Raw genomic sequence first — 19,749 nt, 5'->3', positions numbered from 1 at the left:
TCTGGAAAAGAAATTAAAATTGGGATGTGAGATCACAGGGCTCTTATGAAGCTTATATGCTGGAAATATTAGAAGAAGGCCCTGATCAAAAGCAAAACAAAAAGCAATTAGTTTGGAGGGACTATCTTAGTAGGATCTAAAGTGAAAACCTGAAAAAAATTGGACAGATGGCTTCATAAACTTGGAAACTATTAACTCTGGGGTTACATTATAACAGGTTTTTACTGCTACATCTGTTGCAAACTAATTGCCTCTTTTCTGCCTGATAACCGAAGTTTAGGTTTGGGGATTTTGCAATAGAAGTAATTAAAAGCTCAACATTGCCATATTTTTCATTAATTTACCAGTGAGTGGTTAGGTTTGTATGGATAATTTGATTTATTTTGAAGATAATTGTAATTGTAAGTTGTGTTTTACCAGACAGCTTGTCCTTTATAATATAATTTTCCCTTAACAACAGTGTAATTTCTTCTGCGCTTCTTAGTTAATAGCCCTTTTTTAGGAAAAAAAGTAGTGTAGGCAACATCTATGAAGACAATACTTTTTTTTTTTTTTTTTTAGGGCAGTACTGTCAGCATATGGAGGTTCCCATGCTAGGGGTCCAATCAGAGCTACAGCTGCCGGCCTACACCACAGCCACAGCAACATCAGATCCAAGCCACATCTGCGACCTATACCACAGGTCATGGCAACACTGGATCCTTAACCCACTGAGCGAGGCCAGGGATCAAACCCGCAACCTTATGGTTCCTAGTTGGATTCGTTTCCACTGCGCTGTGACAGGAAATCCATGAAGACAATACTTTTAAGGGAGATGAAAATAGAATGGTTGGGGGCTCAACATCTCCAGCGATAGATCAGATTTGGACCAGACATGGTGTAGGCCTTCATCATTAGAGCCAGAAACAAGCAAAAGCAGAGATGGGCCCTTAATTCTCAGATAAGCTATGACACCTACTTGCAGTATTTCTAGAAACTGAACCTTTGTATACCCTGCATCCCAGCAGTTTCACTCCCAGATACAGACCTAACAGAAAGGCATCCATATGTTGGTGGAAAGGCATGCACTGAAATAGTCATAGCAGCACTAATTATAACCACCCTAACTAGAAACTACTCAAATGTCCATCATCATAGATGGACAGTTAAATGGTAGTGTAGTCATACAGTGCAACATGTACATCATTGAAGATGAACTGACTGCTGTTACTCTGCACAACACCGTGGATAAGTATCACAAACAGAAGGCTGAGTGGAAGGAGCCAGGTACCAAGTGTATGTACCATGTCATTCTATCCGTACACAGTATGAAAAAGATGATGAAATCTAGGTGTTAGAGGTCAGAGGGACAGTAACCCTTGGAAGGGTCACAAGAAGGGCTTCTGGGGTCCTGGTGCTCTTCCGTTTCGTAATCTGGGCTCTTGTTATCGTGAATATGTTCAGTTTGTGAAAATTGAACTCTAATTTAGGCACTTTACTATGTATATATATATATATATATTAGAATTTAATAAAAAGTTTAATTATTATTATTATTATTTTTATCTTTTGGGGGCCGCACCCATGGCAAAAGGAAGTTCACAGGCTAGGGGTCAAATCAGAGCTGTAGTTGCCGGCCTACCCCACAGCTCATGACAACACTGAATCCTTAACCCACTGGGCGAGGCCAGAGATCAAATTTGCATCCTCATGGATGCTAGTCAGATTCGTTTCCACTGAGCTACAACGGGAACTCCAAAATTTAATAAAAGGTTTGAAATGTATCCTTTTTTTTTTCCTTTTTACAGCCATACCTGCAGCATATGGAAATTCCCAGGCTAGGAGTTGAATCAGAGGTGCACCTGCAGGCCTATACCACAATCATGGCAACAGCGGATCTGAGCATCATCTGCAAACTGTGCCACAGTTTGTGACAACACTGGATCCTTAACCCACTGAGTGAGGCCAGGAATCAAACCTGTATCCTCACAAAGACAGTGTCAGGTCCTTAACCAGCTGAGCCACAGCGTGAACTCCAAAAATGTATCACTTTGAAAATAGGATATTGCTATAATTTTTGTGCCAACTCATGAGAGAAGGTAGATGTTTACAGTTAGATTTTGACGAAAGGTTCAAGGGCACGCAAGTTCTCTGTTGTCTTTAAACAGAACCATACTAAATACCAAGAGAAACCACTGAGACACTTCACCTTGCTGTGATCATTTTGTGGAGAACTGTGGGAATTAATCCAAATCTGCATTTCCTTGAGGAGCCAGCTCTGGTTTCCTGTTCAGTGAACTCTTATGGCACTTCTGACTCTGTTCTCTAATAAGCTTTATTACAGCCATTTCTCTACGTGTTTTATTTCTTTTTTTTAACTGAAGCATATTGATTTACAATATTGTGTTAATTTCTGAGGTACAGCAAAGTGATTCAAGTATATATATATATATATATAATATATATATTTCACATATATATTCTTTTTTATATTCTTTTCCATTATGGTTTATTTCAGGATATTGAGTATGGTTCCCTGTATTATAAAGTAGGACCTTATTGTCTATCCATTCTATATGTAATAGTTTGTGTCTGCTAACCCTAAACTCCCAGTCTATCTCTCACCCACCTTCCCTCCCCCTTGGCAACCACGAGTCTGTGCTCTATGTCTGTGAGCCTGTTTCTGATTTGTAGATAGGTTCATTTTTGCTATATTTTGGATTCCCCATATAGGTGATACCATATGGTATTTGTCTTTCTCTTTCTGATTTACTTCACTTAGTGTGATAACCTCTAGTTGCAATGATGTTGCTACTAATGGCATTATATGATTCTTTTTTATGGCTGAGTGATATTCCATTACATATACCACATATTCTTTATCTGTTCCTCTGTCGGTGGTCTTTTAGGTTTCTTCCATGTCTTGGCTATTGTGAATAGTGCTGCATGAATCCTTTTGAATTATAGTTTTGTCCGGATATGTGCCCAGGAGTAGGATTGCTGGATCACATGGTAGTTCCATTTTTAGTTTTTTAGGAGCCTCCATACAGTTTTCCATAGTGGCTGCACCAACTTACGTTCTCACCAACAGTGGAGAAGGGTTCCTATTTCTCCACTAGGTGTTTTATTTCTTTTGATACTTTCTTGACTACAAGTTTGTACAGGACAACAGTCCCACCTTTCATTTCTCCATTCAGGGTCAGGCACTTGGTGCACATTTAATAAATATTTGACAAATGACCATTGCCTTTGAAGAAATAGGAGGATGAACAGAGACCTTGCCTGAAGCAGAATAAGCATTTGCTTTTAAGTGGCAGTAGTTGTACTGCTTCCTCTGAGTAGTTTCAATTTGATTTCTCTAATCCCTTTGATCTCTCTCTTTAAAAATTTCCTTGCTTACATGTTTATTGTAGATTAGGAAATATTAAAAAAGCACAAAGAAGAAAAAGAGTAATCCATAATCCTCCCACTCAAAGAGAAACTCTATGTTGCTGTATTTTCTTTTGCTTTTCTATCTTTTCTCTCTCTCTCTCTCTCTCTTTTTTTTTTTTTTTTTTTTTTTTGGTCTTTATAGGGCCACACCTCCAGCCTATGGAAGTTCCCAGGCTAGGGGTCGAATCAAGAGCTGCAGCTGCCAAGCCTACGCTACAGCCACAGCAATGCCAGATCCTTGACCCACTGAGTGAGGTCAGGGATCAAACCCACATCCTCATGGATACTAGTCAAGTTAGTTACCTCTGAGGCACAATGGGAACTCCTCTTTTGCTTTTCTTATAATGCCATTGCTTTCATGTTCCCTATCTGTGTCTCCCCCATTTTTTTTTTTTTTTTTCATTTCTTAAGAGCAATGGAAGTAAGTCTAGGAGAGGCTTCTCCACATTTTTAAAGGATTCTTGGGTAGAGTAGAAACTGCCTTGGTTTTCTTTACTCTCTGTGAGTGAGGGGGTAACGTAGATGAAGAGCTGGGCCTTCATGCCTTGCTGTATGTCATGATATTTAACTCAAGCTTCTCTTAAATTTCTGAAATTAGCATGTGTGGTGGATACATTGTACTCCAAATCACTGAAAAGATGAGAGTCCTTCCAGAATAGAACCATTCTGTTTACTAATGGTATTGTTCTCAAGCTCATCCTGAAAGCAGGATGAGTTTGTTTTTGAGGGGTTTTGTTTTGTTTTTCTGTCAACACCTGTGTCATGCAGAAGTTCCCAGGCCAGGGATCAAACCTGTCCACAACTGTGATAATGCCAGATCCTTAACCCACTGAGCCACCAGGAAACTCCAGGATGAGATCTTTCAGATCTTTTAGACTTTAACATCTTTCAGACCTTAAAATCCTTTTAATTCTAGTTCTCTACTTGGGAATCTTATAGAAGATCTGCCTCTCTAGATAGAGGTTTCTGGGCAGTTGTCCAAGGCTGTGCTGTTCTTTATGTTTCTAGAACCAGGTAGTAATTGCCTTCCCTGCACCAGTGCTGTGTCACTGACTTATCTGTCCTTGTCACAACTCGGAGCTCCCCATCTGTCAGGCTCCTGGGTGCACATGCCATACAGTGTTGAACTTTTGCTTCTTCCTCTTAAAATGGTCCTAAAACAAACTCCTCTCCTCTCTTTCCTGACTTTTTTTAGTTTTTTGCTCCACACTCCTCTGAGTTTTGTCCCTAGTTTCTCCTTAGACTCTTAAAGTGTTTCAATGATATTCATTTAAATGAGATTATTCATTGGTAGGAAGAAAAATCATGCCCGTAACACTGACAGGCAGTTTCTCTTGACCTTTTAAAATACCTTAATGGGAGTGTTGTTTGTTCAGCTCACCTCCAGTTGGAGGCCTCATGACATTTGCATTATCTCTAGGCCTCTGCTTAACCGTGTTATTATAAATGATTGTCCTGAACAGAGTCTATCTAATGTGAGTCCTGTGCTGTGTGCCTGTGTGAGAGACAAACACACACACAAACACAACACACACACACACAGAATAGCTATAGAAAAGCTAGTGTAGAAATAGTTATAGAAAAGAGAAAGAGGATAAAGTTTGGATTTGCATCTTTATCATTTCCTTTATTCTAACCCTTGGCCTATGCTCAGTTCCCTTGGTGGCCCTATCATTCTCTTGCCTGAAACTCCCTTCATCTCAGATGTGCCTGCTGTCCTTGGCATTGAGGAGACAAAATTTCATGTGTGTTTACATTTGATTCCATTTATCTTTTTGACCTGAGGAAATCAGATATCTGCTTAGGGGTGAGTTCACAGATGTGGTATCTGTGCCCCCATGGTTGGGAAGTCAGTGCTCAACTTTGGGGAAAGCAGACTGGGAGTCGCCCTTCAAACCCAGTCTTCTCCTGGAGGCTAGAATAGTGCTGTCTGCCGGAGTTGGGTTGGGGTCCGGGGGTATGGCGGGCAGGAGGGTCATAGAGCCTTCCCACCCCAAGGGTGAGTGGTTCTCCTATTCTCTGAGTCCTTTTCTTCAAATATAGCTTTCTAGAGTTAATTTTTTTTTTCTTCTTAGGGCCACACCCAAGGCATATGGAAGTTCCCAGGCCAGGGGTCAAATCAGAGCTACATCTGCTGGCCTACACCACAGCCACAGCAACATGGAATCCAAGCTGCATCTGCGACCTACACCAAAGCTTACAGTGACACCAAACCCTTAACTGACTGAGCAAGGCCAGGGATTGAACCTGAGTCCTCATGGATACTAGTTGGGTTCATTACCTCTGAGCCACAACAGGACATCCAAAAAAAATTTTTTTTGATAGAGAACCGAATAGTGTGTAACTTTATGCAGAGGAAGAACTAGGGAAGAGACCATTTCTATAATAACACAGGGGAAAAATACAAACTCATCCAACTAGGTTATGTTTTAGTTTGACTTTCTTTTAGTAAAATAGCTTTAATTTTTAATTAAAAGTAATCTATACTCATTATGAGAAAAGAAAATCTACAGAGTGTTGAGAACCCAGAAGTAAACCCAGACACTCTGGTCAATTAACCTTTGACAAAGGAGGCAAGAATATAAAATGGGAAAAAGACAGTCTCTTTAGCAAGTGGTGCTGGCAACACTGGACAGCTGCATGTAAATCCGTGAAACTAGAACATAAGCCTACACCATGCACAGAAATAAACTCAAAATGGCTTAAAGACTTAAACGTAAGACAAGATACCACAAAACTCCTAGAAGAGAACATAGGCAAAGCATTCTCTGACATCAACCCTACAAATGTTTTCTTGGGTCAATCTCCCAAAGCAATATAATAAAAACAAAAATAAACCAATGGGACCTAATCAGACTTACAAGTTTTTGCACAGAAAAGAAAACGTTAAAAAAAAAAAAAGACCACAAAAGGGCTGGGAGAAAATAGTTGCAAATAATGCAACTGACAAGGGCTTAATCTACAAAATAAAATATACAAACAACTCATACAACTCAACAAAAACAAACAACCCAATTGAAAAATGGGCAGAAGACCTGAAAGGACATTTCTCCAAAGAAGATATATGAATGGCTAACAGGCACATGAAAAAATGCTCCACATCACTAGTTATTAGAGAAATGCAAATCAAAACTACAATGAGGTGCCACCTTACACTGGTTAGAATGGCCATCATTAGTAAGTCTACAAATAACAAATGCTGGAGAGGGTGTGGAAAAAAGGGAACCCTCCTACACTATTGGTGGAATGTAAATTGGTACAACCACTATGGAAACTGTATGGAGGTACCTCAGAAAACTAAATATAAAACTACCACATGACCCAGCAATCCTACTCCTGGGCATATATCCAGGAAAAACTTTCATTGAAAAAGATACATGCACCCCTATGTTCATTGCAGCACTATTCACAATAGCCAGGACATGGAAACAGCCTAAATGGCCATTGACAGATTAATGTATTAGGAAGATGTGATATATATGTATAATGGAATACTACTCAGCCATTAAAAAGAACCATATAATGCCATTAGCAGCAACATAGATGCAACTAGAGATTCTCATACTAAGTAAAGTAAAAAGAGAAAGACAAATGCCATATGATATCACTTATATCTGGAATCTAAAATATGGCACAAATGAACCTGTCCATAGAAAAGAAACAAACTCATGGACTTGGAGAGCAGACTTGTGGTTGCCAAAGGGGAAGAAGAGGGAGTGGGATGGACTGGGAGTTTGGGGTTAGTAGATGCAAACTGTTGCATTTGGAGTGGATAAGCAAGGAGATCCTGCTGTATAGCACAGGGAACTATATCTAGTCACTTGTGTTGGAACATGATGAAGGATAATAGGAGAAAAGAATATATATATGTATAACTGGGTCCCTTTGCTGTACATCAGAAATTGACAGAACATTGTAAATTAACTATAATCAAAATGTTTAAAAATAAAATCTGCGGAGTGTAGATGGATGAGAAGAGCAATAATAATGAAAACCACAGTCAGCATTTATCTGGCTCTTGGCCTGCATCATCTCCTTTGATCCTCTCCAGGTGAGACAATATTGTGTAAAGGTCCATGGAAAAAGACCTGCCTGATGTTCTCTCATGGAGCAACAGGTTAAGGATCTGGTGGTGTCACTGCAGCAGTTCAGTCAGCTGCTGTGGCTTGGGTTTGATCTCTGGCCTGGGAACTTCCACATGCCACGGGCACAGCCAAAAGAAAAAAAAAAAAGATTTCCTGATGCTTTTAACCCCACCATCTTGAACATATTGGAAAATCAAGCCTCCTTTTGTGTGGAACCCCCGCTACCATCTCTCAGGACATGGGTGGCTTTCTGCAGACACACTTTGGAAAACAGAAGAGGTTCAGTAGTCATGAGGCGGGCCGGGGCCTGAGCTGGGGCCAGATTCAGTTGCCTCCCTCTACCCACCACCAGCTTTCCAGATTTTTCCTGCTACTTATTTTGATAGTATTTGGGGATTGTTCTTAATCACTGAAATCTAGAGCAGTGTACTAATTAATTCTGTCCCATTCGCTGAAATCATTTTCCCCAGGCTGGTGCTGGGCTGGCGGCGCACTATGGATAAGACAGGGTCCCTAGGAAGCCACAGTCAGAAAAGAAAATAGCCAGGCACAGGCTTTCAGTAGGATGGGGTGGAGCTGCTGGGTGCCTTGCACTGAATAAGGTAGCCCTGGGCTGGGGTGGTCAACTCTGCCCAGGGATCTGCAGGGGCTCCTTAGAACTGGGGCACCGGGTGCCCGAGGAGCAGCGGGGTCTCTGGGAGGGGAGAAGCAGGCAGTGCTTAGCAGTCTGCAGGCAGCAGGGCTTTCAGTGCAATAGCTGGTGGGAGCACAGATGGTGTTTAATGTCAGCTCTGAGTCACCCTTTGAAATTACAGAACTTCGAGGGGAAGGATCTGGAACTCCTCCAGCACATTATTTGACCTTCCAGTCTCTCAATAATCATTTGGTGTCTAGCTCATAAGTAGAAGTTCTCTGTAAACCCGTGTCATACAGGAAAAGTCGCAGGATAATTTCAAGTGAAGAAAGTTGTTCTTCTGCCTCAGCTTGTGAACCAGAGGGTTTATCCTCCTCTCTTAAAGTGATTTTGCTATGGCACCGCGCCATGGCCCAGCTTTGATAAAGGCCCGGATTCTATGGAGTCTCAATTCTTGCTCCATCTCCAGGAATGACTGAATAAAGGTTAAATAAACCTTTGAAAGCAGGGCTGGAAGATACTTAGCTTCTGAATGTAATAGTGCTTGAGATGGAAAATATGTTTTCTGTCTAATTTTTTTTCTTGTTGCCTTGGCAACTGTTTTTTTTTTAAGCTTTCAATTTTTCTCAACAACATGAGCTGCTTTCTTTGATTGCACCCAGATTTGTGACCAGATTTATATCTTATTCAGAGTCTCTAGTGTAAGTGTGTATGAGGTATATAGATTTTTCAGCTTTCACAGTCTTCACAAGACTGAAGAGGGATAAATAATGTCACTTAACTGTTAGCCTATCTGATTAAACAAAGGCAAGTCAGTGATTTTTTTTTTTTTGGTCTGATGTCAAATACTGTAAGAAATGATCCAGATTCATTTTTATAAAATATCACTAAATATTTTGATATTAGGCTTTTAATGTCTCTGACAAGGTCTATGTGAAAATTGTCTCCGTAAATTGTAAACGCACATGACTCCTTCTGTCTCCTCATTGCTTTCTCTGCCCTTGCCTCCTGGCTGGTCTTCATCCTAAATCTGTTTCTGTCTCAGGGACTCTGCATTTGCCCTTTCCTCTATCTGGAACCCATCTGTCCCAGATATTCGCATTGCTTCCTCCCTCATTGCATTCAGGGCTCCAGTTAAATGCCATCTTCTCAAAGAGGACCATCTGGACCTTCCTGTCCAAAACAGCATCCTCATCCATCACTCTCTTTCAGTTCAGAGATGAGAAGATCCATCTCTGGAAAACCTGAATGAATATCAATTGCCCGATATGAAGTCCACCCAGTCAACAAGCCCAACCCATGGCAAGAGGTTCCAATTAGCGTTTTAATGCCTCACCCTTAAATTATGGTGGACTCATAGCCAGAAATGACCATATATTTGTGGAAATCCCCCATAAATAAATAAAGAACTCAGAAGAAACAGAGACAATGATGGAGCAGAAGAAATCTGCAAAAAACAAAACAGCAAATGGGGTAGAGGAAATCGTCATAGAAGTAATACCAAAAATTTAGGAGAGCAGCAGAGGAGAGACGAGGTCAACAGCCATGGAGCAGGGAGGAGAGTTCACAGAGGGAAGGGCCAGGAGGGCTGGGGAACTGAAAGGCTCTTCTGCCAGGTTGACATATGGAAATTGCTCTGAGAGGCTCTCAGAGGGTGTGGGTAGAGGCAGGGATAGTTACAAAGTGAAGCAAGCAAATGCAAAAGAGAAATAACTATTTAGCGCAGAAACAATAATATCATACAGTAAAGGAAACATACTCTGGGTACATTTAGCAGCGGTCAACTTTGTATAGTTATAGTAACTTAGTGCATGTTGATTTAATAAAAAATCATCATACTTATATTTAGAGAACAGGGGAAGATAAGCCTCTGTGCACATGAGCATATATATATATATGTGATGAGGCTTAATGATATCAACTTATAGTGTCTAAGATAAATTATCATACAATACCATGGCCACTGGGCATAAAAAGGTTTAAAAAAACAGGAGGAACAGTAAGTTGGAATGTAGACCCTGAGGACTGGGGAGAAGGCAGAGAATTGTTGTTGCTCATTGTCAGACTTTTAACCTCATCTGACTTTAAAATCTCAGAGCATACCGGAGTTCCCGTCATGGCTCAGTGGTTAACGAATCCGACTAGAAACCATGGGGTTTTGGGCTTGATCCCTGGCCTCGCTCAGTGGGTTGCCCTGAGCTGTGGTGTAGGTGGCGGACATGGCTCGGATCCTGCGTTGCTGTGGCTTTGGCGTAGGCTGGCGGCTACAGCTCCAATGCGACCCCTGGCCTGGAGCCTCCATATGCCATGGGTGCAGCCCTAGAAAAGACAAAAAAATGAAAAATAAAATCTCTGAGCATGTTACTTTAATAAATATGAAAAATACATAAAAATTAAAACATAAGTTTTAGGGAGTTCCCTTCATGGCTCAGCAGTTAAGGAACCCGGCTAGGATCAGGAGGATGTGGGTTCAATCCCTGGCTTCAATCAGTGGGTTAAGGATCTGGCATTGCCATGAGCTGTGGTGCAGGTTGCAGATGTGGCTCAGATCCTGCGTTGCTGTGGCTGTGGCTGTGGCATAGGCTGGCAGCTACAGCTCCAATTCAACCCCTAGCCCGAGAACCTCCATATGCTGGGGGTGGCAGCCCTAAAAGGCCAAAAAAAATTTAAAAATTTTAAATAAGTATTAAGCAGTGCCACTTCTGTGCACATGTCACTGATTCAGTCTGATATAGATTTAATTAAGATGAAATTCAGTCCAGCATCTGGCTGATGTCCTTGGCAGGCAGGCTCATGTGTTTAACCAAATCCATTTTTACTTGCACACAGAATAATTAATTCAGACTCATTTTTTTGGAAGTCATGCTGAAGACATTTATCATTTCCTTCTGTACTGAGCAGGTAGATTGGACTATGGCTTATGGTGGTTGAGGCTGAATGCTCATTAAAGCTAGAGTAGATATATGTAATGATAAATTGAGCTTTTTAATTACTTTAGATTTAATGAGTACCTTTGTCATGTACTTAACCTTCAGCAAATATTTACCCTTCCCAAACTGACAGATTTGTGATTTATAACTTGTCATGTCAAATGAAGCATTTTCTCTCTTCTCCCACAGAAGCATCTCTGTTCCAAATTATAGTCTTTAAAAAATAGCTGACACATTCTCCTTTGTGGGAAACTTTCAACATTTCCATCCTAGGATTTGGAAATGACCCTTCTCACTCCTCTCAGCCTTAGTCTGTACTGATACATTTATTTTCGATGCAGTTTAATGTTTTAATTCTGCTATCTGGGTCATTGTCATAGAGAGATGGATGGGTGAGTGCGTGGATGGACAGAAATGGTTAGATAGATAGATAGATAGATACATAGATAGACAGATAGACAGACAAACTGACTGATAGACCAAACTGTGCTAAGGATGTGTGAAAATAGTTTCAGATAACAGAGAATATACCACAGGTTTTAATTTTAAGGTTTCTAGGCCATGAGAGCTATATAATGGTCAGCCTTCTAAGCAGAGACTAAATAACCATCATTCTGTTGCATCCAAGAGTGTATCTCAAACTTTATGATGAAAGTAGACTCAGGAAGATGTTCCATTAGAAAGTCTTAAAATAACTTCAGGATTTTTTTTTTCTTTTTAGGGCTATATCTATGGCATATAGAAGTCCCCAGGCTATGGACTGAATCTGAGCTACAGCTGCCAGCCTATGCCACAGCCACAGCATTGCCACATCCAAGCTGCATCTGTGACCTACAGTGCAGCTTGCGGCAATGCTCTATCCTTAACCCACCAAATGAGGCCAGGGATGAAACCCACATCTTGACAGATATTCTAGTCAAATTCTTAAAACTGCTGAGCCGCAACTCAGGATATGCCCTTCAAGATACTTTCTTCTTCTTTTTTTGCCTTTTAGGGCCGAACCCACAACATATAGAAGTTCCCAGGCTAGGGGTTGAATCGGAACTACAGACGCCAGGCTATGCCACAACCTCAATAACGCGGGATCCGCACCTCATCTGTGACCTACACCACAGCTCAAGACAACACCAGATCTTTACCCACAGAGCAGGGCCAGGGATCAAACCCACATCCTTATGGATCCTAGTCGGTGAACGAACCGCTGAGCCACGAAGGGAACTCCTTGACCAAGTTTCTTAATCCCTGTGCCTCAGTTTCATTATCTGTGAGTCTGTCAATTAGCTCACATAATGCTGATTTCAACCTCCTCTTAGCATGATTTCTTACCTTACAGAGGGTGGAAGTTCTCATTCTGTGATCTCTTGCATCTCATGCTCTGGATATGCGTTCGACATGCCAATCAAATGCATTCCCATAAGCCTCTGAATTCAGACCTAGATTAGTTGGGAAAAAAGGTGGGGCCTGGGACATTCGTTTCTCTTTGGTGTGGTTAAGGGCAGAGGCAGCAAAGTTCTAGAACTGGCAGCTGCAGTAAGAGCTTCCTTACTCAGCCAGCAGCTTCCTGATTGAGAAGCTCCCAAACAGAAGCAGAAACTGAGTTTGGAGCAGCATCTGTACCATTATCTTCTAGCTCCTTTGGCCAGTTCTGCTGGGTGATTTGAGGAGTTCTTCTTAGAGTCTCTTTCTACAGCTCTCCCAACAACGATATGAACTGTCTTGTACTTCTCAATACCTCTCTTTCTGTTTAACCCAGCCAAAGTGAGTTATGTTGGCTACAACTAAAGATCAAGAACAGTCAACTTAACGTCACAGAGTTGTAAGGTAAGATAAGGCATTTAAAGTGCTTAAAACATCCGGCATTTTTTTTATATATAATTCTTATAATTTTTTTTATAATTCTGGCCTTAGTCGACGGTATACCTACAACCATAAATAACATAGATATTTATTAGTTTGCTGGTTCATTCATTTATTCATTAAAACAAATACTTGCTGAATAACCATTATAATCAAGTTATGTTCCAACTATTTTAGGGCAGCTTAACCTAACTGAATTTTAGATGCTAGATAAACATTAAAATCATTTGAGAATTTTTTTTGAAAAAACTTAATATCTGGGAGTTCCCATCGTGGCTCAGTGATTAACGAATCCGACTTGGAACCATGAGATTGGGGGTTCGATCCCTGACCTTACTCAGTGGGTTAAGGATCCGGCATTGCCGTGAGCTGTGGTGTAGGTTGCAGATGCGGCTCGGATCCTGCGTTGCTGTGGCTCTGGCATAGGCCGGTGGCTATAGCTCCAAATCGACCCCTAGCCTGGGAACCTCCATATGCCACGGGAGCAGCCCAAGAAATGGCAAAAAGACAAAAACAAACAAACAAACAAACAAACCCAGCAACTTAATGTCTGGAGTCCCCTGGTGGCCTAGTGGTTAAAGATTCAGCATTGGAGTTCCCATCATGGCTCAGCAGAAACAAATCTGACTAGAATCCATGAGGATGCAGGTTCAATCCCTGGCCTTGCTCAGTGGGTTAAGGACCCAGCGTTGCCATGAGCTGTGGTGTAGGTCGCAGACATGGCTTGGATACCAGGTGACTGTGGCTGTGGCCACCTGCTACAGCTCCAATTCATCCCCTAGCCTGGGAACCTCCATGTGATGCAGGCACAGCCCTAAAAAGACCAAAAAAAAAAAAAAAATAGGATCCAGCATTGTCACTTCTGTGGCTTGGGTCATTGTTGTGGTACAGGCACAATCCCTGGCTCAGGAATCAGGCAAGGCTAAAAAAAAAACAAACAAAACAAAAAACTTAATGTCTGTATGTCACATTAAAGACTTGTTGAAGACAGAGAATATGTATATGTAGATATTTTTAAAAATTGAGATACAATTTTTATAAAATATATGTCTTTTTTCAAAAACAATTGGAAACAGGTGATTAAGAGAGAAGAAAATAGCATCTACAGAATCTTAAGAGCATCTGCATTTTTTAATAAAACCATAGAACAACTTTGAAGTTGAATGATTTTTGTGTAATTAACTCACTACAGAATGAAACTTTTTGGAAACAAAATATGGAGTGGACATGAGCTATACCTTTAAGGTATATTTTTAAGGGATCAACATCTAGCACTGGAATACTGTTTCAAGGATAGCTGGACCGTATTAATGAATCATCAAAGGAATAGAAAACATGAAAATTCCATGTAGCTCATTCCTCTTCCTTCAGATACAATCTCCAGAAATGGACTGAAGTGATAGGAATATTGTCCATTTTAATAAGCACTTAGAGAATGAGCCTTGGCTATGAGGACAGTCTGGCTATGATATGTATCATTTTGTTAAATGGCCAGTTAAGAGACTGCTGCTTTAATTTCCTCACCATTTCCTGAGTGGCCCTCAGCTGACAGTTATTTTCTTTTAGAACTTTGAAAATATTATTCCACAGCCTTTGCTTGTGTTGCTGCTACTGAGACATCAACAATCAGGTTAATTATCATTCATTTATAGGTAATCTCTCTTTTCTTTATGAGTGGTTTGGGATTTCTATTTTTGCCTCTAATAATCTACAGTTTTATCTTGTGTTTAGCCGTAGAATTATTTTTATTTATCCCACTTGCAAAACATTGTGATTGCTAAATTTGAGAATTCAAAATCTAAGGAATTCTCACTTGTTAACTCACTGTGCATTGCTCTTCTCACATTCTGTGATCTCTTGCTGAAATTCCAAATAGATGCATATTAGAACATCTCATTTTGACCTACACATCTCTTGATTTTTTTCTCCACCTCTTTGTCTCTCTGTGTTTAATTCTGTGTAATGTCTTCAAATCTAATTTCCATTTTTTAATTCTCTGTCCCATAGCATCTAATCATGTTTTACCCATCTAGTGAGGTATAAATACCAATTATTACAATTTTACATTTTTTCTAAACTTTTTTGTTTCTTTTCTAGTTTACCTGTTTATTTTTTGGTGTCTCTTGTTCATTATTCAGACTTTCTCGTCCCTATTTTATTTCTTTAACAAAAGCATCGAACCCACAACCTCATGGTTCCTAGTCAGATTCATTAACCACTGAGCCACAATGGGAATTCCCATGTTAGAAACATTTTCAACACAAATACATCCCAAACCCCTCATATCCCATGTTTTCTGTCATCTAGTCAGCCCCAACTTTCACTTCTCTGCTGTCTATAGGCCTTTTCTGCGTAGCTTGTATATTATGCTATTTTAAAATTGTGTTAATGGCTTTTTTATCACTTCCTCTGAGTTTTCCATGTTCTCTGGAGTTATTTGCTATAGGAGAGGAGGTTCAAAGTGTTGACCTTTTTCAGATTCAGCAGTCAGTGAGAGAAGGGGGGAGAGGGAAGGAGATGGAGAATTATCTCCTATAACTGTTCTCATTCTGTTTCCCACTCTTATCTTGCCATTTAGAACTGAACTCAGCACTACAATTCTGACTCAGCCAGCAGTCATTCTGTGAACCCTAGATATTTTCTTCCTAATTTCTCAACCTTTTTTTTTTTTAATATAGTCTGCTTCCTTTCTTTCCAATGTATTTATTAGCCAAAACCTTCCCCTGAAGCTCTTCACTTGATTTCCATCTACTTCCAAAACCACCTCCACCACCACGGCTCCCTGGAGGTTGAGTCATTTCATTGCCACCCACACTCTAGTGCTACTCCTCCTTGGGGGGACATGCTGGGGGACAGCTGGAGGGCTCCACCAGCCCAGGCTTCTGGGTTTGTCATGCCCACACACTGAGGCACCTGCTGTTTCCACCCACATTGGGATCATATTTGCTTTGTAGAGCATGCACTTGGGACCTCTCTGCAGTCATTGTCCTACTGCTGCGAGATCGTGTTCACTATGATTCATCCCATTAATGCTGACACTAAGATGGGACTGTGGGTAAAGGTGATATTCCTTCCAGTCAGGAACAAATGCTTGTTTGTCTGGACTTTGCTTATGATAAGCATGTATCACTGCAGAGTAGACATATAGGAGCATTTACAGTTCACTCTTTTTTTTTTTTTTTTTTTTTTACTTTTTTAGGGCTACACCCATGGCATATGGAAGCTCCTAGGCTAGGGGTCAAAGCAGAGCTGCAGCTGCTGGCCTACAGCATACAGCATAGCCACAGCAACAGCAGGTCTGAGCCAAGTCTGTGACCTACACCACAGCTCACAGCAACACCAGATCTCTAACCCACTGAGCAAGGTCAGGGTTCAAACCCACATCTTCATAGATACTAGTTGGGTTCATTTCTGCTGCACCACAATGGGAACTCCTACAGTTCACTCTTTAAAATCCCAGATGCTAGATGACAAATACTGTAATACTTACTTGTAACACCTCTGCTGGGGGCACTACTCTTGTCACTATTATAAGTAAAAGTAGCTTATGTTTTTTGAGCACTTACTGCATTGCTAGCCTTTATACTAATAAATCATTTAATTCTTACAATAGTCCTAGGGGGCAGGAGCTACCATCATCCCCATTTAACAGATGGGGACATGGAGATTCAGAGAGGTTCAGTAAATTGCCCAAGACCACAGAGCCAGTAATGGGCCATGGTAGGACTTGAACTCAAGTCTTCTAAACACCAAGTCCACACTCACCAGCATCTAATCTGTCGGGACAAAAACATTCAGATTTCTGGAGTTCCTGTCATGGCTCATCGGAAATGAATCTAAGAGCCATTAGGATGCAGGTTCGATCCCTGGCCTCGCTCAGTGGGTTAAGGATCCAACATTGCTGTGAGTTGTGGTGTAGGTCAAAGATGTGGCTCTGATCCTACGTTGCTGTGGTGTGGTGTAGGCTGACAGCCGTAGCTCCGATTCAGCCCCTAGCCTGGGAACCTCCATATGCCCCAGGTACGGCCTTAAAAAAGACACACACACAAAAAAAATCAGATTTCTGATCATCTATGACTAAGCTTTTTCACAAAGGCCAGAGCTTAAATCTGCATTAGTTTGTCCTTTAAGGTAACAAATTTGAAAATATATGTACATGGAAACCAGGCTGCCTGCCATCACTTAGACCTGACTTTGGGATCCCTTTGAGAGAACCCCTTTCAGATGCAGTGTGTGAAACATAAAAGCATAAAATGTAAAAACAGAAAAATCTCTTTTGGAGCTAAACCTTGCTTTTTAACCCATGCCATGTTATTCTGCATGAGCACCCACATTATTTATCAGATTTCATTCCTAATCCTCTTAACATTTTCCAAAAGGGTAATTCTGCCCTCTGAGGATGGAGATTTGTCTCCAGTGAGGACACCCTGAAGAAGCTTCCAGAGCCAGTGAAGACACTTTCTAAGAGGTTCTAGCATGTTCGCATTTTAAAAATAATGAGTTTGGCTCCCTCAGGGGGATTATGTTGAAGGGGGAACATTCAGCCATGTATTTACATTCTGGTGTATTTGTTTATAATTCAATATGTTATTACATAGATATACTTTGATTTGATGTGGAGTGAAATCTGTTTACACAAATATGCCTCTAACAAAAATACTGCTGGTGTAGAAAAACATCAGACTTTCCTGTCTATCATGTCTCACTCAGCAAGTCTTACTGCTGGTGTCAACTCACTGCTGGTAGAACTGGCTTTGTTTTGATAGGCATTCTGTTCTGTTTCTGTATAATTTTTTTTTTTTTTTTTTTTTGCTTTTTAAGGCCACACGTGTGCATATGAAAGATCATAGGCTAGGGGTCAAATCGGAGCTGTAGCTGTCGGCCTACACCACAGCCACATCAACACGGGATTGGAGACCTACACCACAGCTCACCGCAATGCCAGGTACTTCACGCACTCATCAAGGCCAAGAATAGAACCTGCATCATCATGGGTACTAGTCAGGTTTGTTACTGCTGAGCCACAATGGGAACTCCTTTAGATCTTTATATTATATTTAATTATTTTTGCCACATCTGTGGCATGTGGAAGTTCTAAGGCCAGGAATCAAACCCGTGCCACAGCAGTGACAATGCCAGATCCTTAACCCACTGACCCACCAGGGAACTCCTAAATCTTAAAATTAGGAAAGACTTGTGGGTTTGGACAGACTGTGAGTAGGCCCTCATTTCTCTCCAAGGAAAAAGGATTAGGTTTCTGCTTCCCCAGCAAAGAGGAGTGATCTTGCTAAATATGTCTCCAGCAACACTTCAAGCTTCGTTTTTAAAGTGCTGCTTTTTTCTTACAGTGAAGGTTAAGGTTAAAGTTTCAAGCATCATCTTAATTAGCTGCTCACATTTAACTTAACTCTGCTGCAGTAAACAGCCGTATTCAAAAATAGCAGTGTTGCCATAGCAACCTAAATCCCAGTCATTTGCTTTTCCTTTCTGCTCACAATTGTTCCTTACTATCTAGGCCAGGATATGAAACAAATCTCCTGAAACATCCCATGTAAATGAGATTTTAAAACCATTTGGGGGGAAAACACTTGATTGCTTTAAATGTTACCATGAAGCACCTAATTCCCACTGGCGCCAGAAGGAGCTTGTCTCTCAGGTTCCTGTCTGATGCCCTTGCTGTCCCTTCTTAGGGCCCTGTGTCCCAGAACATGGCCAGGGGTTGAGGGCTTGTAGTTCTTGTTCCAGCCCTAGCTAAAAGTCCTGGTTCAGAAAGAGAGAATTGAACTAGGTTCAGCTTCTCTAGCTGTGAAAGGGTCAGGTTCTGTTCCATTAACTTGGTTACTACTTTACAAAATGCAAAGCCGAGTTTTTTGTTTGTTTGCTTTTTTAGGGCCAAACCTGCAGTATGTGGAAGTTCTGAGGCTGTGGGTCGAATTGGAGCTATAGCTGCTGGCCTACACCACAGCCACAGCAATGCCAGATCCAAGCCATGTCTGCGACCTATACTGCAGCTTGTGGAAAGGCTGGATCCCTTAACCCATTGAGCAAGGCCAGGGATTGAGCCCGCATCCTCAGGGATACTAGTCGGATTTGTTTCTGCTGAGCCACAGGAACTCCCAAAACTGAGACGTTCTAAATCAAGCCTCAGGCAAAGCCTCAGTCTCATAGTAAGAAGAGAATTGTTAAGCATTTTTAGGATCTAAGCCTGTGGTTCCCAGTCATCTAGGGAGGCCCTGCCTGGCCCATTATCATCAACATGCAAAACTATCTACCACTGGTCTTCATTATGGCAAATGATAGCCATTTGAAGATGATTTTAATTAACAAAATTAATGAGCAGATTAGCCTTTTCTGTGTTCTATTTGCCAATCCCTTCATTAAGTGACTCTGGAGACTTGGTCCTTAGCTCAGATTCTTGGTTAGCCAGATGTGTTCCCTGCCCCTGGACCAGGCTCGGTTTATGACTTTTTTATTAAATAGAGCAGAAACACAGCATCACTTTTTGGTAGTGATAAGTGACACCATGAGGGTTGTTTTGATTAAGTTTTGCCCTTAAAAATAGGGGAGTTCCCTGGTGCCCTAGTGGTTAAGGATCCAGCATTGTCACTGCTGTGGCCCAGGTTTGATCCCTGGCCAGGGAACTTCTGCATGCTGCCTGCATGGCCAGACAAACAAACAAACAAAAAAAGACCTTGAAGCTTCTCATGAAGTCTTTTTTTTAAACCCTTACATTAAAAAAAAAAAAAAATCCCTTCAGACTGGAATAATCTAATCATGAGATCAATTCAAAAAAAGTCAAAGATGTTTTCTTTTTTTAACTCAACGAATTTTA

General features: G+C 41.0%; 2 protein-coding genes across 7 annotated transcripts in view; both read left to right on the top strand.

Moving 5' to 3' along the window:
* CHGB (chromogranin B) overlaps positions 1 to 19,749 on the top strand; it is a 147,010-nt gene that overhangs the window by 58,056 nt on the left and 69,205 nt on the right.
* SHLD1 (shieldin complex subunit 1) overlaps positions 1 to 19,749 on the top strand; it is a 113,348-nt gene that overhangs the window by 67,207 nt on the left and 26,392 nt on the right. The window contains exon 3 of one of the 6 annotated variants that reach the window (XM_047771707.1): positions 12,814 to 12,881. The exons of the other annotated variants lie outside the window; for them this stretch is intronic. Within the exon in view, the coding sequence (XP_047627663.1) occupies positions 12,814 to 12,842 (29 nt within the window). The 3' untranslated portion in view covers positions 12,843 to 12,881. The remainder of the gene's footprint in view (positions 1 to 12,813; positions 12,882 to 19,749) is intronic. 6 annotated transcript variants of the gene reach the window in all.

Source organism: Phacochoerus africanus, chromosome 3 (assembly GCF_016906955.1).
Source record: "Phacochoerus africanus isolate WHEZ1 chromosome 3, ROS_Pafr_v1, whole genome shotgun sequence".
In the NCBI taxonomy this organism is placed as follows: domain Eukaryota; kingdom Metazoa; phylum Chordata; class Mammalia; order Artiodactyla; family Suidae; genus Phacochoerus; species Phacochoerus africanus.
The sequence above is the reverse complement of the archived record's forward strand: the minus strand, read 5'-3'. Positions and strand labels throughout refer to the sequence as shown.